The sequence below is a fragment of the Piliocolobus tephrosceles genome, chromosome 13, assembly GCF_002776525.5.
Source record: "Piliocolobus tephrosceles isolate RC106 chromosome 13, ASM277652v3, whole genome shotgun sequence".
Classification (NCBI taxonomy): domain Eukaryota; kingdom Metazoa; phylum Chordata; class Mammalia; order Primates; family Cercopithecidae; genus Piliocolobus; species Piliocolobus tephrosceles.
Window position 1 is genome coordinate 115,176,869 of NC_045446.1, and position 24,403 is coordinate 115,201,271.

The 24,403-nt window shown below is 39.3% G+C and overlaps 1 protein-coding gene across 1 annotated transcript in view; it reads right to left on the minus strand.

The window, feature by feature from the left end:
• Positions 1–24,403, minus strand: part of CDON (cell adhesion associated, oncogene regulated) — a 99,325-nt gene that overhangs the window by 58,950 nt on the left and 15,972 nt on the right. The window contains exons 3-4 of the mRNA XM_023208589.1: positions 4,059–4,166; positions 905–1,041 (exon numbers count right to left, since the gene is read on the minus strand). Coding sequence (XP_023064357.1) covers positions 905–980 — 76 coding nt within the window. The 5' untranslated portion in view covers positions 981–1,041; positions 4,059–4,166. The remainder of the gene's footprint in view (positions 1–904; positions 1,042–4,058; positions 4,167–24,403) is intronic.

Below are 24,403 nucleotides of genomic sequence, written 5' to 3' on the forward strand. Positions count from 1 at the left end.
AAGTATCCATGCAGATCCTTCTGTTCCAACCCGAAAATGGGAAGGGAGAAGAAATATTTGTTAATTTGGTGGAATAAAATACTTAAGAGGAAAAAAAATCAATAAGTTGCTGAATCTAATCCTACAGAACATTTAATCAGAAATGAAGTTAAGGGGAAGTAGCTCTTTTGGCTGAATCTGGGGTGGTTGTTCAGCAAAAAAAAAATAAAACCACAAAACCAATATTCCCCTTATTAAATTTAATACAGCTATATGGTATTTTTAACAGATATTAAAAACAGTACTCAATGAATAAACATCACTGTATTTGTATCTACTTATATATTCATCTTTACACAAGTCTAAAATAAAAAGAAATGCACGTGAACCATGTTTTAGGCATGGGGCTTACACACACATTTAACAACAAACACATTTATGCTTTTCAGTAACCCAAAGAGGCAGACAATAAATTAGGCAAGGTCATAAGAGAAAGTGGCAGACCTGGGATTTGAACCAAGTTCTCTCACTCCCAATTGAACATAGTATCACGCTGATTCTAAAATTTCTCTTTGGCACATATAGTCCATATTTTATTCCTGTTCCTTCCAAATCCAGAAATAAGTAACATATCCCCTTATTTTTAAAAAAAGCATGATTGGAAAATATGTATTTAAAAAAAAAAAAAAAAGGGATAAATTACAAGGGCCAGGACAAAAAGGCCTGCTAATGTCCAAAGCACTACTAAGAGATCCTTAAATTGCTGAATTTATCAAGTTTTTAAATCATGTAGTTGGTCAAACCAATCTCAGAAACATCTTTAGATAGCACCATGACCACAAGGCATTGCAGTACAAATTTATTTGCTATAGGATTAAGATAAGGAAAGGCCAAACCACCCCCTCCCCAATTCTTCTCCTCTTACCTGAACTCACAGAAGAGCACAGAGTTGTAAGAGTAACATAGAGCAGTGTACATAAGGGTCCAAGATCCGGATGCATAGCGCCAGATTACAGAAGCAGGCAGGACAGGCTTCCAGAGCAAAACCCAGGCCTTGGTTCACTAAAAAAGAAAAAGGAAAGAAAATATAAACCATTGAAATCTTTCATCTGAGCAGCTGGAGTTGTGAGCATGATGGCTGCCATCTATTTTGAAAACTCTGTGTAGAGTACGTCAAATACTAGGCACTTAATGATCCAGATCTTCCCAATTCACAAACTGATCTCTAGACACTAGAGCTGGAAGTTTTCCTCATTCTTCCAAGGTCCTAGGATATCTCTTACTACACAGAACTAATCACTCCGAATGAATACATTCAACTGCCTATAATGCATTTCTACTTACACATCTCACAAACATACAAAATTCAACACAACCAACATGTATTCCTCCTCCACATCCCCCAAAATAGTAAATATAAGGAAAATAACAAAATAATGGCTAACATCTACGCAGTGTTTACTATGTGCCAGACACCATTTCGGTGCTTTAATACATGAATTTAACCTTCACAACAACCCTGTGGGATAGGTACTACTGGTTTTTGTCCCTTTTTTCAGATGGAGGACTCCTGGCTCATGGCTTGGTCAAGCACAAAGAATATCAAGGTCAGGCCTGTGTTGGGGTTGGGCTTGGCACTATTGCGAGAGTGGGATAAGCCAAGAAAAGGATACTAATGGATGAAGCCAGAGAGGAAGGCTGGACCAGATCACATATTCAGCTTCGAAGGCCATGGTAAAGATTGTGGGATTTGTTCTAAATGCAAGAGCAAATCTTAGAGGACACAGAGAAGGGGAATGATGTAATCTTATTTATGCTTTAAAAAGATCGCTGGCTGAAGTGGGAAAGGGAGACTAAGCAGGACATACTGTAATCACCCTGGAGACAGATGAGGACACACTGGTTAGAGCAGTGAGTCAACCGTGGAGGTGGAGAAAAGTAGTTGGATTCAGAATATATTATAAAGGTCGACCCAATAGGACAAGTCGAAGGCTTGGATATAGTGTGGGACAGAGATGTGTAAAGGGTAACTCCTGGGTTTTGGTAACACAAAATAAATAATAGCGCTGTTTACTGAAATGGGGAAGACTAGAGAGGGAGAGACAGAAGAGAAGGTTCATCACTAGTTTTGTTTTGGCCAAGGTAAGTCTGAGCTATCTATCAGACATCTAAGTCTTACTGTCAAGTCAACAATTGCATGCGTGAGTTTGGAGCTGTATGAAGAAGTCAGAGCTGGAAACGTAGATCTTAAAAGTATGAACGCCTTGGCACTAGATGAGCTCTCTCAAAGGAAAGTATGTTTGGAGGACTGAGGAGAGGGGAAGAGATAAAATAGAAGAGCCTTGGAATACTCCAACCTTTAGAGACGGGAAGTATCCAAGGACACACAGCAGAGGTAGTTAATGAAATAGAAAAAAATCTATTTGTCCAGGGAGAACATAAGAAATATTTCTAGGCTGGGCACAGTGGCTCACATTTGTAATCCCAGCACTTTGGGAGGCTGAGGAAGGCGGATCATTTGAGGTCAGGAGTTTGAAACCAGCCTAGCCAACATGGTGAAACCCGGTTTCTACTAAAAATACAAAAATTAGCCGAGCCTGGTGGCATGCACCTGTAATCCCAGCTACTCAGAGGGAGGCTGACGCAGGAGAATCGCTTGAACCTGGAAGGTGGAGGTTGCAGTGAGCCAAGATCGTGCCACTGCACTCCAGGCTGGGCAACAGAGCCAGACTCCGTATCAAAAAAAATAAAAATACATTTAAAAAATAAGAAAAAGAAATATTTCTAGAAGAAGAGTGTGACCAACGGTCTCAAACATCAATGAAAAGCAGAGTAAGATGAGATACCATCAGAAAGGACTACTGAAGGTCATTGGTGATATTGACAAGAGTGGTTTCAGTGGAGAAAAGACAAAAGCATGATGGTGGGTTCAGCGTAGAACGGGAAGACAGGAAACGGAAAGCAGGCACAGACACTTCCTTCCAGGGTTCTGCTATACAGAGGCAGCAGAAAAACAGGGAGAATTGCTGAAGACAGATGGTAGTCAAGGGATGGTTTGTGGTGTGTGTGTGTGTATTTTACTATAGAGACAGTATAGCACATTTGGTAAAACTAAAAAAGTTTCACAAAACCCAGCACTGGGAAGAATGTGAGCAAAAATAATTATCATATATTGCCGGTGGAAACAAAATCAGTACATACTTTTTGGAGGCAGTCTGCTATTTCTATCAAAAATCATGCAACAAACACTTATTGAATACTTATCATATGCTAAGACTATCCTAAGAGGTGGAATTGAGCAATTAAAAATGTATACATAAAACTAAGTAACACATAAAAATGTATACCATCTATTCAAGTAGGAGAGATGGACAATATAAAGGATAAATAAAACTAGTAAAATTAACAATGCCCATGCCATTCTCCAGATACGGCCAATTCTTTCTCTGCTATCCTTCCTCTACACCTGGGACATGCGTAACCACAGCACTCAATATTCTCTTATGTAACTTATCTGGTGACACAACTGTGACCTCTTTGAAGGCAAGAATGACATATTTCGTTTTGCAAAATTTTAGTGCCTAGCAGAAAGTAGGTATTTCAAAAATGTTTCTTAAAATGAAAGGAATACAAAGGAATGCAATTCCAAGAAGTACCTTAAGGAGTAGTGTTTAATGAGAACTGCCATCTCATCTGAATTTAGTATATTCTAGCTGTATTGTTTATTCCTTCACTCACTTATTCATTCATACGTATAATTTTAAAAATCAACAAAAAATACAGTAAGTGCCTACTATATGCCAGGTACTATGCTAGACTAGGCTACCATGTCTGCGAATCATGCCCCATGTTCCTGCTTAGCCAGGGCTAGACACTGGACCTATGACTATAGAATACAACAAAATCTAATGACAGTACTGCATTAATGACATTTTAGAAATGAGAATTTTATGTGCATTTTCATTTATGCAAAGAAAGATGAACACTAACCATTAATAAAATTAGGGTAGTAATACAGAGGAAGGCACCTTAAGTACAGCTTTTAATAAATCAAATAGTATCTCCCAGAATCTGCTCACCTTCTCTATGCCAAGTACTCCAAAATCTAAAAGGTGCAAACTCAAGTTTCTCTAGGTCGTGGATATCAGGTTATGAATCCGGTTTTCCAGTTTTTTCTTGCTGACCTCCTTTAAAAAGCGGGAGAGGGACTACTGGCATGACTCAACGGCAGAAGAGTCCAGCTGTGTGAAAACTTTTTTGGTTTATTTGAATTCTCACTTGATTCAAGGGCAAGAACTGACACAACACTGGAAAGCAGTCAAGGCAAAGTAAACATTCAAATAACTTGTTAACAGGAGACATTTTCCTGAGAGAACGAGGACAAGAAGGATTGTGATTGTTTCTTCCTTTTGCCAAATCTTTCAGCTATTTATTTGTTAAAAAGCACTGAAACAAATTTCAGAGTCAACTTTAACCCTAGTGCATGACCTACTGAGTGACTTCATAGTTGTCCTTGAAAGTTTCACAGTTCATTACAGCTACCTAAATATTATCACACAGGAATCTTCTTTATTGAGTCTATCTTTCTATTGGGTTACTCTTTACATGCTCTCAGTTGATTTTGGAAGTTGGAAAGAACCTATGGCCAGAAAAGGCATTTACTAAATACGTGTTGGCTTGGTTTGTATTTATCCAAGGCAAGCCTGCTCAGTCTGTTAAAGAACTGTGATAATGACAACAAGGAGTTGGATTCTGCTGTTTTATGGAGTTGGGTAGCTTGACATTATAGTCAACAGCTAGTTACAGCACCCCAGGCCCAACCTCACAAATAAACATTACTGACCACACAAAGATTAGATACGTATAAATCACAGTATATCCATTAGTACTACTGGAAAATCTTTCAATGGCATGTCATTTTCAAAACTACTATCTTTATCAAAAAAGAAACCCTTAATATTAGTGTTATGGCTATTTAACTAGTAAGTTATTAGAAAACCAAATATATATGTAATTTATTCATATGTGTGTGTATATGTACACGCAAATGTGTGTGTGTGTGTGTGTGTGTGTGTGTGTGTGTATTTAAGTTCCCCTACACTGCTCTGGCAAATAAACACAATTTTGTTTGACAAAGTTTACCATAACTAAACAAAGTTTCTGCCATCTTCTTATTCACAAGTCAGTGACCTTAACGTATGTCATTTTTCTCACCTACAGAAATTGACCTTGGCAAAGGGGACAATAACCCTAATTTCCTCTACATAGTTGTTATCCCATCCTCCTTACCTTTTCTTTCGATCTGGAAATAATGACCAGCAGAGAAAAAAATCCACGATAAGGATAACTATCCCAATCTACAGCACACATAACATGGGCACATTACTTGCCAAAGGTGCTTAACCTCTGTTCTAGTGAACATAACATTCAAATCTCGTGTAAAAATTAAAAACAGAATTCTGATTTAAATCATGTCAGATAGAATAGAATTCTGATGTAAACCACACTACCTTTTTTTTTTTTTTCTTACTTCAGGGATTTTTTTTTACTTCAGGTTTCATTTTGAATTTTTTTAAAGCACTCTATGTTGGCAACATAATGCCTGGTGATATTTTAAACAAATTATTCAAGTTTTCTTCACATCTTTTATATGTCAGTTTTATAAGAATTGCTAAATTTCTACAAATACTCATCCAAAAAAAGTACATTCAATATAGAATGTGCAGAAAATACATAAACATATAAAAAGGAAAGTAAACACGACAGTCCCTTCCCCTATAGAAAACAAGTCAATATTCTGATGCACTTCCTTCTCATCTTTTTCATATATGCAGTGTACTGTATTTACATAATTGTGATAATACATGTTAGGGTTTTAAATGCTTTAATTTATTATTTAATGATCATTTTTCCTTATTAAAATTCTTTTTTTTTTTTTTTGAGATGGAATCTTGCTGTTGCCCAGGCTGCAGGGCAGTGGTGTGATCTCAGCTCGCCGCAGCCTCCACCTCCCAGGTTCAAGTGACTCTCTGCTTCAGCCTCCAGAGTAGCTGAGATTATAGGCGTGTGCCACCATGCCCGGTTAATTTTTGTATTTTTAGTAGAGATGGGGTTTCGTCATGTTGGCCAGGTTGGTCTCGAACTCCTGGCCTCAAGTAATCCGCCCACCTCAGCCTCCCAAACTGTTAGGATTACAGGCATGAGCCACTGCCCCTGGCCCTTATTAAAATTCTTCATAAACAAACCATTTAACAGCTGCAGAGAATTTACTGCATGGATGTCTTGTATTTTAGTCTACTTAACCATTCTCTTTTGGATAGTTAGGCTACATTTTTATATATGGGGGTGTGTGTGTGTATATACATATGTGTGTGTGTTACTTTTTTGCTATTCTAGATAGCAAATACTGCTATGAACATTTTGTCCATAAATCTTAAACCACTCTTCTAATTATGCCCTTAGGACATTTTTAGGAGTAGAATTATATTGGATCAGGGAGTACAAACATTTTCAAGACTCTTAATACAGATTGTCAAGTTGTGTTCCAAAAAGAGGCCCCCAATAGCCAACCCCATCCCTCACAACCAAAATCGGCACATGAAGGTAACTCCCCATCACTGGCAAATGGTTTAGATCCTCACACTGTGGTAAGCAAAGTATGGATATAAATCATGACTTTGAGTAATGAACTAAAATACTTGCTAAGGCATCAAGCAACTTTCACTCTCTTTTAGGGATTTTTTAAAACAATATTCTAAAGTTACATAAAAGTAACTGGAAAAAGAATGTAAGGCATGGACATTGCAGGCCATATTCATCAAACTTGGTCAATCCGTGAACTCCCAATGATGAAAAAACAATGTGGACACAAAACCTCTGCTTTTTACCCATAATCTATTATATAGTAGAATAAGGAGTTACTGTTGTTACACTGTGTGGTTTTAACTCATTAAACGTATTTCTCAAAATAAATTTATATGCAAAAACTGCTGACACCTTAAGGGAATATTTGCTGACATTCAAAACAGTAAATTGCCATTCATTTCAAAACCGTATTCTCCCTTTCCTACTGCTTTTCTTGTCTGTTTAATATAGATCTATGTGTGTGTATATATATTTAAATGTACATATATATGTACATATATACACACATGTATATACACAGACATATACACACACATATATACATATACACACATATATACGTATATATATACACATATGTGTGTGTGTGTATATATATACGTATATATGTGTGTATACATATGTACCCCTCCCTAATCTACTAGAGGTAATAAAATCAGTAAAGAGATTAGAATTTGAATTTGATTCCTTATGTGAAAAACAGAAGTGGTAGGCTCATCGAACCCAGTGGTCTCAAATGGAATTAGCACAACCACAAGAAAGTTCTTCCATCTCCTTCCCATCTTCATGTAAAGCTAGTGGCCGACGTAACTGCATTATTTTCACTGACATGCTGAGTGGGTGATCTGTCTGAGAAGATGCTTAGTGGTCACTTTGCTCTCAGGAAAGTGCCTGGTAGTACAGTCTCTCCAGAAAAAGACTGTAGAACATGCACGCACACAAACACACAAAATGCAGCGAAGTGTAGTAAAACCATTAACCCATCTACAAAGCAGGACAACTTGTTCCTCAATGCTGTAAAAATCTCTGGAGGCTCCCCAGTCTTGTGTGGCACAAGTACCGCTCCCAAAGTCCAAATGTCACTAAGCAACAGCTTGTGTTTCCTAAGTCACAGGGCTTTCTTTAAGCCTTTCTCCCACAACCACATAGAAGGCAATCTGTCTTATAAGCTCTATGTTATATGCCATTCCAAGCTTAGAGCATTTCTGTGGGCAGGGGGAAGCTAAAGGTATACCTCATCCTAGAATAAGAAAGGAAATACTTTCCTAACGTTTACTTAACTTATTGTTCAGGTTGTGAACTTATTGCTTTTATAACCCCTTTTCAACATGCTGCCAGAATAATCCTTTGGGAAAAGTCTTTCCTGAATTTCTAGATTTGATTACTTTGTTTTTGAAGCAACGCCTTTGCTTTCATAAGGATGATCAAGGCTATCTTTCTGAATCATTCCTCTTCCTAGCCTCCTATTCCAAACTTTCTTGTAGTTTTCTTTCAAGCTTAGGAAATGACTGTGATTAATTTGTGAGCAAAAACTTGGCTTTGAGATCAGTATAGTTCCTCAAAATAGGAAATTATTTAAGTTAGATTCTGTTTAAATCTTATTCTGTATGAAACATGGTAATTTCCTTTTTTAGAACAATGATCTCTATTTTCAAACAATCTATCTCAAAATATGCTATTGATCAACTAAGAAAAACTTATTTTGAAAACTACAAGGAAAAGCAAAAACATGTGTACTTAAAAATTCTTGATAAAGTACTATCAAGATTAGTGCAGTCCAATTTCAATTATGGAAGTCAAATATAGTATATACTTTTTTTTAACCCATTGAGCTACCTTGACTTTAACCACAGGCAACTTTAAATCTCCTATCAGTTTTCTTCATTCTGAATATTTAACTAAGAAGTTAACATCATTTCCTACAGAAACTTCTCAAATAACTCTACTTTTCAAGTAAGTATTCATTCAATCAATCCATTTAATACACAGAATATCTACTTTTGGCAAGAACCTATAAGGGGTACAAAGATACACCAAACTAAAGGAGACTGCTCAATTGAGAAACAAGGGCATGAACATAATTATCTCCAGAAAAAAGAAAAAAGTCTTAAATGCAGTAAGAGAGTAAAAAGTATTGAAAGAGTTCAAAATAGAGGAATTCATCTTTTATTCAGTAAATACTTGGTGTATGCTTACTATATATCAGGCACTGAGCTATCCTGGAACTCAGCCATGAATAAAAGAGACATAGTGTCTGACATAGTGTCAGGTGAGGAAAGGTGACAAGTAAGGAAGCAATTAAAATACAGACTCGTCTAACATAGGAATGGCGCAGAGAGCAACTTTTTACTATAATGGCTCTTAGAAAGTTATTCCACTTTTTAAAAAATACAGCTTCATTTTATTCAGTACAACAACTTTTTCAATCAGAAACTAAAGAAAAACACTCTAAAAAGTGATACTCTGATATTATAGCTTCAGGCAAAGCTGCACACACCAATTTATATAATATCACAGTTTTTAGACTTTACACCACGTCATGTAGAAAAATGTGAATTGCATGCTATGTTTGGATGACCCCAAGCGTTGTGCTTTGTGTTCAGATGCCAACTGAGGGGGAGGACAGTGGGCATTCTACTGATCTTCTGTGAGATTCCACTAATTAGTGAGATTCTAGTAATCTTCTGTCTGCAGTGTGTGTGCACCATTTCCGCGAGTTGTGAAACACTCTCGTGTCGAGCTTTTGTTTTGCCATACGGTGATTTTAGGTGCTTTTATTTTCTAAGTGCAGTTTGAATGCGAGGTAACTACGAGCCTTAAGAAGACTTCCAGTGTCCAAAAATCCATTTCCTGACTCTACACCACCCGTGAAGGAATTCCTCACCATTCCTCTTTCACCAGCCTCAAGGCTTCTCTTCCTTCTTTGACAAGCATAATAAACTCAGTGCATTTTATTTAAGAATAAACTGGATTTATTTACTTTTAAAGTATCTTTTACCATCTCTACAGATGTGCTTTCACTTTCACTGCTCCATTGATATGTTTTTCTGTCTGTGAAATCTGGCTATCTTGGATTGGGAAAGAACATATCATGACTCTTTCCATGAAAAGCAACGGACATGTTTTACACTAAAAGGCAGGATTTTTAGGAAATAAAGGTTTTCAGAGATTAAAGCAGTTACATAAGAAAGAGACAGGTGAGCAACAGAATAAAGCAAATACAGGTAGGTGCTCCAGGAAAAAGAGAAGGCTCACTTAACCTAGATTTGGACTTGGGGAGGTGAAGACTTCTCAGAGGAAACAATGACTAGGTGAAATCAGATGGATACGTTTGGGGGATGGAGTAGAGGAAGAGAAGGAAGGAATATTCCAAGCAGAAAGAACAGTGTGTTTGCAGAATCAGAGTAAGGAGGTCTGGGCTGGAGAACACAGTAAGAAGAGAAGGATAAGACACAGTGAGAGGAAAGCAATATACGTGGGCAGAAACAAGAGTGTAAAGAACAATATAAATCATGTTAAAGTGTTTGGCTTTTATTCTGAGAGGAGGATGTTAAAGGCTTTTAAGTAGGCAAGGACATGATTAGTCCCATACCTCTGAAAAATCACTGACACTGCAATGTGGAAAATGGCTGAGGATAAGAGAAGTTAGAAGGCTATCGTGAAAGACATGGGGACCTGTACTGGAGAAATATCACGGAATAAATTTGAAAGGTTTTTCAAAACTTTTTAAGACACGGTCATATTTAAAAGATGCAAAAGGCCAGGAGCTGTGGCATACACCTATAATCCCAGCACTTTGGGAGGCCAAGGTGGGTAGATCACTTAAGCACAGAAATTCCAAGACCAGGCTGGGCAACATATGGAGATCCCATCTCCACCAAAAATACAAAAAGTATCGAGGCGTAGTGGTGCACACCTGCAGGCTCAGCTACTAGGGAGGATGAGGTGGGAGGATCCCTTGAGCCCAGGAGGTTGAGACTGCAGTGAGCTATGATCGCACCACTGTACTCCAGCCTGGGTGACAGAGTGAGGCCCTATGATCAACAGGACTTGGATAATGAATGAGTTGGACTGGAAAAGAATAGACCACTAGGACCTAGGACATCTTTGGAATCCATTCATCTACCCACTGCTCTGCTTCCCCACTGCTGTGACTATAAATAAGGAATCGAGGCTGCTGTCAGGAATTCCGACTTAGACAAGTGAGTGAGTGGATGATGTGCATTTACTGAGATGGGAAATGTGTAAGGAGCAGCAGGGTCTTCTGTGGTCTGCTGCCGCTGTTTGAGATGGTGGAGGGAATGGAGAGCATCTGAAGGTGTGGAGATAACGAGATGAGCTGGACGAAAGTGGGGTTCTCAGGAAGGTTGGGCAGGCAAGCAGAAAGAAGCCTGAAGCTCTTAAGAGAGATTTGGGTCGCAGATGACCCTCTGGCGGGCAGCAGCAGACACACGGAACTGTGGCTCAGACTGAATCCCAAAACTACCATGCTTGAAGGGGTAGGAACTCCTCATTCAAAATCGACCACACTATCAATACTACTAATGAAAAAATTTTAAAACAAAAAACGAAAAGACAGAAATGATATTCCAGGGATGGAGTCAAACACTCAGACTTTAAAAATGAGTTTCTTAATGTGATTTCATTTCACATTTCACACTGCTATACCTTTCCAAGGTACTACAGTGTAGGGTAATCAGACATACTCCTTAAGCGTTGACTCCTTCATGCTTTGATTCGGGACAGTCTTCATGCTGTCCACAGGGGGTCTCCCAAAATGAGAGTAACAGCTGGCATACATCATCCACGATTCCACAGGAGGAAAGGAGAGGCAAACAGTGCTACAAGTCTAGTCGCAACAAACATACTAATAGCATGCTACTCTCTGGGGCTTATGGGGGTTTCTTTAGAAACTAAAGAATTTCTTAAAGCAGTCAGGTGCAATTAACACTGATGTATCTTCTGACCTGCCACATAGCTCCCAGTCCATAGGAGGAATATATAAATCTGATCAAAGGAAAGCTGCAGGATCTCAGACACCAAGGCCCACTGTCAATCACTGGGAGTGCTCTCTTCCTGCCAGAACGAAGCCCCCTGGGTTTGAAACGCAGCTTTCCATAGTACTCACTTTATAAGCACTTATTAATGATCGTGCAATCGTTCCGATCAACTTCAAAAAAAAGGTTCACACCTACAGTCTTCACAACCCTTCCCCCACTTCTCCCAAGTTTCAATCGAGTCAGCCAAGCATACAAACATTCCTGCTGCCTGCAAAAGCATTTCCTTTCACTGTGGACTGCCAAAAGCAGAGGAAGAAAATGGAAGTGACTTGGAGTTATGGCACCAAAAAGGCCAAATGAGCAAAGAAATAATCAACTCCACATGAGCCACTTCGGCTCCAACACAATGAAAAGGGCCCAGGACGAACCCCAGGAAAGGTCACTGAGATCAAGGGTCAAACGCAGAAAAAGGCAACAGTGAGGGGCTGCCAGCTGCAACAGGAACCAATGTGGTCCTAATTACACCGAAGGAGAGGGGACAAGAGCTCAGTTAGGTTCTATTCACAATATTTGTGTGTTTTTTAAAAAAAGTCAAGTGTTCCTGTTCCACTCTCTTTCTAAGAGACTATTTCTTCCTGCCACTAGAGCACAGGAAGCCAAGAATTGTGAAGATAATCCTGGCATCCACAGCCGCTTGTACAGGAGCATTATAAATATTTAAAAGCCTAGCTGCATACAAATGGTGAAATTCTAAAAAGCACTGTGAGAGAGATTATTAACAAGACAAAATACAGAAGATTTCAAGGGGATTATTTTGCAAGTCCCATGGAGTCAGCACTTGCCACAAATCCAGCACTTGGTACATTTTCAAGTTTGTCACTGGAATTGGCTTCACGGGAAAAAAATAACCGTTATGGTAACCACAAAACAAATGCTAAAAGCTAAGTTAGCTAAGAACTAGCTATTGCAAAGATGCAGACACACATTTGACTAACTTCTGACGGAGGATGAGGAGGAGGAATATGGAAACATTTGAAAAAGAGCTCCATATGGGTGTTAGGCAATATAACTAATAGAGTTGTTAACAGGTCCAGCGCTTTGCTTAGACCTGACTGACTTATGCACTGGGCTAACCTAAGTACAAGAGTTTCCCCTGCAGTTACAAAAGACTCACCCTCATGGGGGTTGGCTTAGATTCCATTTTAATAACAAGGAAAAAATCCTCAAGCAGAAACTCATTTCCATGAAGTACATTATTCAAATATACACAGTCAAGCATTGAAAAGGCAGATAAGAAAAAAACAGAAATCTTGGAAAAGGATCTTTGCTGCAAAGAAACTTGAATCAATGCTGGCTGAACACTGGGTCTCTGCCACAATGACTTTTACATTATCTGACTGTCAGGTTATGAGTTTCCTAGAGACCTAGAACATACTAATACTAGTTTCCAAGTATCTTACTCCCTCTTTAAACTTGGCCACATACAATAATGGAAGAAATCTAGATTTCTTATAAGCCCCTGCTTGGTTCAAACTGGTAATGGGAATTAGGTCAGACACAGCTTCATCAAAGCTGTCATTGATAAAGGGGCTGCGCATTGATAAAGGGGTTCTTCAAGCACACTCATAAGCTGACGTACAAGTCCCTCACAGATTACTATGTAGTTAGTACGTAATTGGCACCAATTGACTGATAAGTCCAAAATTAAGTAAAAACAGACATTGGCCTATGCCAGGAAAACTTTCACCCTCGAAAACTTGAAATCAGTGCCAGACAGTTAAAACCAAAGTAACCATCAGGATACAATGCTCTGATGAACTAGAAAATAGAAAAACAAATCAATTAGGATCACAATATCTTTGTAAACATAACACGACGCAGCATGAAGTTTTAATCCAATCAGAAAAGCCCGAGAAGTGGCCTTTGGCATCAGGTCCAGCCTAACTATCAAAAATAAAGCAAAGTTTGTTGGAACAACTCTGCTAGGCCACATATGCATGAAGCAGCAGCGGCTGGATTGTAACATAACACTGGCAGGATGGTCAAAGAAAATTCACAGACACTGATACAGAAAAGGTACATACACACACATAAATACACACACGTATACATACTACCAAAAAACACAGCCGCAGATAGAACCAACCTGGAACACAGAAAAACTTATTCCAATGATGCTTCTCTGTGCAAAACGTTATTAATTATTCATTATTCATTGCAGGCCACATTCATCAAACTTTGTCAATCCGTGAACTTCCAATGAAGTTCGTTAATCCCTAATTATTTTCAGTATCAATGTATAAAGCAGGCATGAATATCATTCTCATTATGATTACATCTGATTTTTAAACACATATAGTCTTAACTCCAACATTATGACCCAATTTATTCATTAATGACTATTTCCAAAAAATCAAGAACATCAAACACTTTCTTTCTTTAATGTACCACAACCAATAAAGGTAATTCCAAAAGAATTCCAATTTTTTTGGCACAATAACAGCGGCACGAGATTAAATATGCAGTTTCCCAAGGTGACTGACTTCTTTAAAGAAACAATTCTCATGTGTAAGTCTTGGCATAGTTCTTAAAGCTTCTGTATTATACTATACTCATATTTCATAGTTACACAATAACAGACCTTATGTTTATAGAATACACTTCTACCTGTATATACCCTTGTAGGCCTCACTCTTCTTTGAAGGACTTGTCATTGTTGACTTCTGTGCACAACATGAGGGTTTCTTTTGTTTTCAGTGAGTTTTCTTAAAACGTACAACTTTACTCACATTTTTTTGAGACAGGGTCTCGCTCCGCTGCCCGGACTGGAGTGCAGTGGTGCAATCATGGCTCACTGCAACCTCTGCCTCCCGGGCTCAAGTGATCCTCTCACCTCAACCTCCCAAGTGGCTGGGACCACAGGCGCAAGCGATCATGCCTGGCTAATTCCTCTACTTTTTGTAGAGACAGGGTCTCACATGTTGCCCAAGCTGGTCTCAAACTCCTGGCCTCAATCGATCTGCCTGCCTCAGCCTCCCAAAGTGCTGGGATTACAGGCATGTGAGCCACCACAACCAGCCCACAACTTCATTCTTTATGTAACATCACGTAAACTAATTTGGGTCTGAGGATTATAAGAATGCTGGGGGATGATCCTGAATTTTTTAAAATCTCTTCATTCAACTCATTTTCTTTCTTTTCTTTCTTTCTTTTTTTTTTGGAAGATGGAGTCTCTCTCTGTTGCCCAGGCTGGAGTGCAGTGACACAATTATGGCTCACTGCAGCCTTGACCTCCCTGGGCTCAGGCGATCCTCCCACCGCAGCCTCCCGAGTAGCTGGGACCACAGGCGTGCACCACCACACTTGGCTAATTTTTGTATTTTTAGTAGAGATGGGTTTCACCATCTTGGCCAGGCTGGTCTTGAACTTCTGATCTCAAGTGATCTGCCCGCCTTAGCCTCCCAAAGTGCTAGGATTACAGGTGTGACCCACTGCACCCAGCCCATTCAACCCATTTCCTAATGACAGACTATGAGTGGGGTGGGAATCTACAACCTAAAACTGCAAAGAGCAGTTTTTCATTCATTTATACAGCAAAAACATACTGAGTTCCTATAGTCAAGGTAGTTAGGGAAAAAATATGGGTGGGGGGATAAAGTAGAATAAAATAACAGAGACCTTGACCTCATTTCTTAAAACACTCAATCTCTGACATCTTTAACTCTTGTATAGCAATTCATAAGCAATTGAATTTTAAATTTTTTTGGTATAAAAAAGTTTCAAAACATGACAGGATCCCTAATTTTTCAAAACAATATATTGAAAACAAAATTATTAGTTGGTGGTCTAAATGGATTCATCTCCTTTTCCTAGAGAATGTTAGGCAGAACACTTACTAATTTAGTATGGCTTAGGTCCTGTCTGCAAAGGGAAAAAAAACTCCACAGTTTTTACCAGCTTTAGAATTCTATGACAATATTTACAACTGCTGTGTGTAAATGAAAAAAATACAAACACTTAAAACTTTATCTTATACTATAGTTTTGCCTCATCTATGGCAGGCTCCAAAAATGACTGCACTAAGAGGAAAGGGGGGAAAAACTGCAAAGATATCCAAAATCAACAAAATTTCAGCTCTTAATATTTAAGTTCATCACTTCAGTTTGCAAGCAAAAAAGTATGTTCATGTTCACTCAAAAAAACAAAAAGCTAAGTTGAAAAGAAAAAAAAAAACAGTAGAAAACGTGAAGTTCACAGTTTCATTCTAAGAACCTGGAGAGGTGGGCCTTTCACTTTATATTTGGGTAAAGAATTTGGAAAAACTTCCTTAGCCAACTTTACTTTGTGAATGCCACAGTCACTGTCAAACAATCAGTAAAGTATCCACTTTCCAGAATTCTGGAAAGACTGTCAGAAACATGTATACAGTAAAAGAGATAGGTCTTCTCATGAAGACTCAGTATTTATCTCAAAAAAAGAATCTCGGGCTGGACATGGTGGCTCACACCTGCAATCCCAGCACTTTGGGAGGCCAAGGCAGGAGGATCACTTGAGGTCAGGAGTTCGAGACCAGCCTGGCCAACATGGTGAAAGCCTGTGTTTACTAAAAATACAAAAATTAGCTGGGCGTGGTGACGGGCGCCTGTAATCCCAGCTACTCAGGAGGCTGAGGCAGGAGAATTGCTTGAACCCAGGAGGCAGAGATTGCAGTGAGCTGAGACTGTCCCACTGCACTCCAGCCAGGCAACAAGAGTGAAACTCCGTCTCAAAAAAAAAAAATATCTGGTTATGAACAAAAGAGCATTTCCAATTTGAAAACTATTTAGTTACAAAGTGTTCCAAGAACTTACGTTTTAAGATGTTTCATAACTCCACATAATCATCTTTTTCTCCTCCCAGTTTCCCTGCCAAACTAAGTAAGTACCTCAGGAGTAAAGGATCAGATGGCAAATGTAAGTATTTCAAAACAGAAGAAATGATTTTGTTGATTTAAATTACCTTCTGTGCTTGAACAGCCTCAGGGTGCAAATAAAACATACTACTAATTAAAAGAACCAATAGTAGTACTAATAAAACATCTACAAAGCAGTTTTTATATAGACAGAGGCTTTTAGGTACTTGCCTCCTAACCTCAGCACATGGAACAGTGAATGTGCCCCTAAAACGAAGTGAACTATTTCCACTTCTGTTGGAGAAGAATAAATAGTCACCTCAAGTCTATGGCTGGAGAGAGAGAACCCTACTTGATATTGAGGCATCATAAAAACTTGGGCATAAATCTTACAGATGGAGAAGCATCTAGCATGAGAAACAGCACAGTAGCCATTTCCCAAGATAGATAACTGTATGTAGGTCATTGTACTCAATGGAAATCACGCCAATGGTTCCCAAACTTTGGGACTTCAATAAACAGAAAATTTACAAACAAAATACCTGTATGTCCTATGTAAGCTTTCCAAAATCTGCCCTGAAAACATTTTTTAAAAATTAGTAACTGCCATCTACTATTAGTATTTCATTAGAACACAAAGTAGTAAGCAAGGAGTAATTTCAGTATAAATGCAGCTTATGACTTTTGGTTAGCTGTTTCTCATTTTACTCCAGACGAACATAAAAGCTTTATTAGAGATCATGCTGGTTCAAAGATCAGTGTCAAAAAACAACTAATCTAGAGACTTAACGTTTTCACTGTCTTAAATCAGTAGGATTATGCTACAACTGCTCAACACCACACATTTGGCTCTCAAACAGGCTGAGTCATCTGTATGCACAGGTACTCCGCAGCTCTTCATCCTCAGTGTCAGCCGACCGTCTCCCTAAAGCAGTATTATCACTCTTCTGGGCAGTGACAGGTTTCTGCCACTCAAAAAGACCCAGTGTGTCCCAGAGTCCCATCCCTGTCTTCATGATTAAGCTTCCCCTCCAAAATAAGCCGAACTCTTAGACCTTGCTGGGAAGCTGATGTCTCAGAGGCAGGACCCTCATCATAAGCAGCCCTACATTCCACTCAAAACCCCCCATCGCCCCCTCGCTCTCTCAGCACACTGCTCTCCAATGTCACGTTTTAAAACTGTTTTCCTTCCACACTCATGGCCTTCATTTTCATTTTAATCTGATTTCCCGTGTGTAAAAAGCATAGACAGGAAGAGTCATGAAGGGACAGAGCAGATGATCCTACCTGACTCACTATACTCAAAAATAAGTAAGTCAGTAAAAGAGTGAGACTAGTTTATTCACAGGTCACATAAACGCAAAAAACATCTTTGGGAACAGGGGCCTGGGGGTATATGGGAAATCCTTGTACCTTCCACTCAGTTTTGCCGTGAATCTAAAATTGCTCTAAAAAACAATTGTTTAAAACATTTATAGAGGAACTAGATTAACCACTAGTTTGTCAGTTCCATGAGAAAAGGGACCTTTTCTATTTTGCTCATCACCGTACAGACACCACCTGGGAAGCACCTTGCACGAAATGAGTGCTTAGTAAATTGTGATAAATGAAAGAACTTCCACTGTGAGAAACCCAGCAATGTTTTCTGGGAATTATGAAGTGACTTAACCACACTGACTTGTGTTTTACTATAACAATTTTTAAAAAGTGATTATAGGATATATAATTTAAAACAGATACTAAAGTGAAGGCGACTAACCAAGAGCATGGTGCAGCGCTACAGTAAAAACACGGGCAGGATGGGCGCGGTGGCTCACGCCTGTAATCCCAGCACTTTAGGAGGCGGAGGCAGGCGGATCATGAGGTCAGGAGTTCAAAATCAACCTGACCAACATGGTGAAAACCTGTCTCTAATAAAAATACAAAAATTAGCCAGGCGTGGTGGTGCATGCCTGTAATCCCAGATACTCAGGAGGCTGAAGGAGGAGAATCGCTTGAACCTGGGAGGCAGAGGAGGTTGCAGTGAGCCAAGATCGCACCACTGCACTCCAGCCTGGGCGACAGGGTGAGACTCCGTCAAAAAAAAAAAAAAAAAAAAAAAGGCAAAAATTAAAACAGTTTAACAAAAGGGTCCCTTTAAACCTAAGGGAAAAAGACCACAAACACCACCAAAGGCACTATTATTTTGTTCACAAATAGAAATGACTTGGTGGGCTGCAAAACATTTATTATGATCTTAAAAGCTCTAAAAGGCATATGACCAACTGTGGGTAAATGTAAATCTCTACATTTAGGAGGCTCTAAGGATCTGTAGTCAAAATAAACACAACAGACTCTCTTCACACACTTTTGACACACCCAGGCATTACTGGCTAAACTATCCGTTTTTTACTGTACACAGGCTTCCTGCAACATATGAACTTCTGTATAGTCAAAATCATGTAATAGCAAACTATGTTAAAACAAAATTCTACCACATAACGCTAGTACTAAACAGGGTAACTTCTTAGGATACATTTTAAGCAGATTTTAACAGTATTAGACAAAAGAACTAGGTCAAACCACAAACAGTTTCATAAATCTTCTTAAAACCATGAGGTCAATCTATGCCGCCTCTCGCCAACACTTTTTAAGTCTTAAATTTGGTAAACATCTAAGGAAAATCAAATACACTTTTTAAACAATCTGCCACAATGCTAATTTAACCCGCACATACCTGTGAGGTTAATCCAGTTCGCATGCGAGTTGTTCCCTGTCAATATTAGGCAATATCAATTTGCTGATTTTTTTTTTTTTTTTTGAGACAGAGTTTCATTCTTGTTCCCTAGGCTGGAGTGCAACGGCGTGATCTCGGCTCACCGCAACTTCCACCTCCCAGGTTCAAGCAATTCTCCTGCCTCAGTCTCCCGAGTAGCTGGAATTACAGGCATGAGCCACCACGCCCAGCTAATTTTGTATTTTTAGTAGAAATGGTGTTTCTCCATGTTGGTCAGGCTGGTCTCAAACTCCCGACCTTAGGTGATCCGCCTGCCTCGGCCTCCCAAAGTGCTGGGATTACAGGCGTGAGCCACCACGCCCGGCCAATTTGCTGATTTATTTACATAAATTCATCTTCATAAGCAATTATAAAATTAGGATTTTAAAATATTGTACAAGTATTTAAATCAGAGCTACCTGAGAAAGACTGAACTGTTTTGAGTCCATAGCACTCATTTTTCTGCCTCAGCACAGCAGAGCTATGCCACATTCCCAGGGGTAATTGTGGGTCACCTGTAAGTGATAAGAAGGTGGGACACATGCAGTATGAAAAATCTTGCCAAATAATTCTGATAATCTAATCCACTCCCGCCTCTTGCTTCCACAAAGCAGACAATAATTGGTTTGTGCAAAAACATATACATATGCATCTTATTAAACATCTGTTTTATGAGATTATTGAAAGAATAACAGCTACCAATTATTAGGTTTATAACTACTAATTATTAAGTTTACAGTTCAAAGATTTTATTTTTTATTTATTTATTTTTGAGACAGGAGTCTCGCTCTGCCGCCCAGGCTGGAGTGCAATGGCACAATCTTGGTTTACTGCAACCTCCACCTCCCCGGTTCAAGCGATTCTCCTGCCTCAGCCTCCTAAGTAGCTGGGATTACAGGCGCACACTGCCATGCCCGGCTTCTTTTTTTGTATTTTAGTAGAGACTGGGTTTCACCATGTTGCCAAGACTCGTCTGGAACTCCTGAACTTGGGCAATCCACCTGCCTTGGCTTCCCAAAGTGCTAGGACTTCAGGCGTGAGCCATCTCACCTGGCCAATTTTACATATATTATTGAGGCAGGAGAATAGGGTCTGGAGGCAGGGAACCTAAGGCTGTTTCACACAGACTTCCTAGAGCTAAACTGAAAGGAAAACCCTAACTTTCCAAACCTAAGTAACAAAAGGACCAGAGGCTACTCCCTTTGACCTTTTCTGCATGGCAGGTGGGAAACTGGCTGTCAGCAACAAATCAGATGGATTGCGGGCTGAGTCTTCGTTTGCACAGAAGTATAACTTTGTGAAAAGCAACCAATCAGATGTTTGCACAGAAGTGTTACCTTTGTAACTGCACTTTGGCCTCTGGTTGGCTCCTTCCTGCAACCAATCAGACTGATTGCGGGCTACCACTTAACTTACATGAGATGAGCATGAAGTGGCCAACGGGAAACTTCTAGGGGATATTTGAACCCAAGAAGATTCTGTATTCGGGCCCTTGAGCCGCTGCTTGGCCCACTCCCACACTGTGGAGTGTGCTTTTGTTTGCAATAAATCCCCAATTTCGTTCTTTTGTTGCTTCCTTCTTTCTTTGCTTTGCTGGGCGTTTTGTCCAATCCTTTGTTCAAAATGCCAAGAACCTAGACAACTTGCAGTCACGACCCTCTACCAGTGACACTGTTACCAATCCTCAAACAAACTTAAGGATAGGTATTATTATTTCTCATGACAAATGAGAAAACAAAGAACACTCAGATAGCCTCCCCAAGGGACCACAGCAAATAAAGACAGGGGTGAGGTTTGCACCCAGGGCAACCCCAGGCCTAAGCCTTCCCGCTCCATACACAGCTTCCTAAATAAAAGAAAGGCCTTGAGTACACAGTTGCGCTTACATCCACTCACTTCAGAGCGAATCGATGGCCACGTCTCATTCTGGAAGATTCTCAAACCTACCAGGTTTTAGTTCTTTTTCTCTATTCTAATCTGCGGATGGATTTCAGGAGGTATGAAATTCACTGAAAAAAAAGGTCATTGTCGTTACGCATTGCCGATAAATAAATTACGGTGATAATTTGATCCAGCAAAGTCTGGAACATTAACCAAAGACAGGTCCCAAAATTCAGTGCCCAATTGCATTTGCATTTTTGGATCACAGAGATGACATCTGAAGGTCACATGACATTACAGAACGCTGTACAAAGTTTGAAACAGGTGAAAAGAAAAGTGGGAGATTTATCTTCTAGCTCATGGCAGCATGGGTGTGCCAAACTTGAAAAGCACAACACAGGAGACGACCTTACACAAAGTAGGAACACACATGTTGTTGCACAGATCCCATGTTAATATGGCTCATCAACAAAAAGTAAATATTAACACGTAACAAAAAGTTTTCATTGAATGGGTTTTCTTCATACTTTGGTATTATATATTGGGGTGTACTTTTTCACCTGGCTGCCCTGCAAAATAATGGATTGTTAAAAACAAATTCACTGTTAACAGACTACAGTAAGATCTGGCAATGACACTGCTGGATATATATCCAAAAGAAATCAGTATAATATATCAAAGGGTATCTGCATCCCCACGTTTATCACAGCACTATTCACAATTGCCAAAATACGGCAATTGTCCATCAACAGATGAATGCATAAAGAAAATGTAGTATACACACAAAATGGAATACTATTCAGCCATAAAAAGAATGAAATCTTGTCATTTGCAAAAACACGGATGGCACCAGAGGACATTAGGATAAGTGAAACAAGCCCGGCACAGAAAGACAAATTTCACATGTTCTCATTCATATGTGGGAGCTAAAAACTTTTTAAAATTGAACTCAGGGGGACAGAGAATAGAATGATGGTTACCAGAGGCTCAGAAGGGCAGCAGGGAGGTGGGGATAAAGTGGGGATGGCTAAGGGGTACAAAAATAATCAGAAGAATGAATAAAATCTAGCATTCAATAGTAAACAGGGTGACTATAGTTAACAATAATTTATTGTATATTTTTAAATAACTAAAAGAGTGGAATTGAAATGTTCCCAACACTAAGAAAACCTAATTACCCTGATGTGATCATTACACATTGTATGCCTTCACCAAAACGTTACATGTACTACATAAACACATACAACTATTATGTATCTATAATAATTTAATTTTTTTTTTCGAGACGGAGTCTTGCTCCATCGCCCAGGCTGGAGTGCAGTGGCGTGATCCCGGCTCACTGCAACCTCCACCCCCAGGGTTCAAGCGATTCTCCTGCCTCAGTCTCCCGAGTAGCTGGGATTACAGGCGCACACCACCACGTCCAGCTAATTTTTTTGTATTTTTAGTAGAGATGGGGTTTCACCATGTTGGCCAGGATGGTCTTGATCTCTTGATCTCGTGATCCGACCGCCTCAGCCTCCCAAAGTGCTGGGATTACAGGCGTGAGCCACCGTGCCCAGCTAATAATTTAAAATATTAAAAGTCCTTAAATTTGTGGGAAAATTGTTAGAAAGAGAAAATAATGGTAATCATGCTTAATATCAAAAGAATCAAAAATCAGACAAAGGAAGGATAAAACAAACAAAAATAGTTCTCAACCATTAAACTCAACAATAGCAATCTAAACTTTTATAAAAGATTATTTTAAATTTTTGGATTGTATTGATTTTGGAGCCAGTATTTACTTTGGAAATTTGTTTCAGTTTTATAAGATGTTTCCATTTAGTTTATTTTATACATAATTATATGAGATTAAAAATAAGAATTATTTAATCAACATTAAGATTTTATAATAATTTTTCCTTTTCAAAAAAGTCACACATTCAGCTGGGCGCAGTGGCTCACCGCTGTAATCCCAGCACTTTGGGAGGCCGAGGTGGGCAGATCACCTGAGGTTGGGAGTTTGAGACCAGCCTGACCGACATGGAGAAACCCCGTCTCTACTACAAATACAGAATTAGCCAGGCGTGGTGGCGCATGCCTGTAATCCCAGCTACTTGGGAGGCTGAAGTAGGAGAATCGCTTAAACCCGGGAGGCAGAGGTTGCAGTGAGCCGGGATCACACCACTGCACTCTAGCCTGGGCAGGAAGAGCGAAACTCCGTGTCAGGGAAAAAAAAAAAAAAAAAAAAAAAAACTCACACATTCAAGGTTGAGTGCTAGCCCCTTTTTAGCAAAATACAGGATATTATCATCTCAATTAAGAAATATTCACTGAAATGGCGTTGTAACTAGCCAAACACATAGCTGTTTCCTTGATCACACATCTTCACAAATCTGGACTAAGAATGGTGTTGGGATGGTAGGATAAGAATTGAAACTTCAAATACAAGATTCCCATTCCCTAGAATCAAAAAAGCTGTAAGAATCTTATAAATGCTACCCTAGCTATGAAGACCATTACCCTAACAAAACTCTATACATGCAATGCAATAAACTTATCCTCTATTTTAGGGGACCCACATAGATATGGTAAAGTGCAGGCATTTCTAGAGCTGTGGTACAATGTTTTCTCCTGCATTCATGTTCAATATTGCTACAAAAATTACTGCGCTGCTCTGAAAACCTGTAGACCAGTGACAAAAATTCAGTAATCTCGCCAATCTGTAGGGTCAAAGAAAAGAATGAGATTCTCAAGACTTATCTAAATCATATTTTTTAAAAATATTTAAGACAAGCATCTCCTTTCTGAAGCATTGTTACTGTCACTGCTGAAGACAGAAAGGCAAGAGCCAGCTGAAAAGGGACGATGGTGGCCCCCTTGTCATTTTCCGATTCTACAACGCCCTCTGGCTCCAGTTTTTTGGATCCCCCTCCATTACTAAATCCCAGCCTTCGATGGCCACTTGAGGTCAACTTCTACTGTACCTATCCTGGCCAGCTAGAAACCAAACAGAGGAGTGTCTGGATGGAGCTGACAGTGTGCACACTGGTCTATCTCCAGGCAAATCTCTGCTCTGGTGTCCCCACTTCTACTCTATTTCTTTTAGTGATGCACCTTGAGGATGATACTTTACTGGTGGTTTTTAATACTACCAGTCACAGTTAAGTGTTTATCAGCTCCAACCATATGTAAGCCCAAAAGAAAAGTAGGAAACCTGAAAGAACAGATGTAACAATCACGCTCAGTATTTAAGTATACATTTAAAAA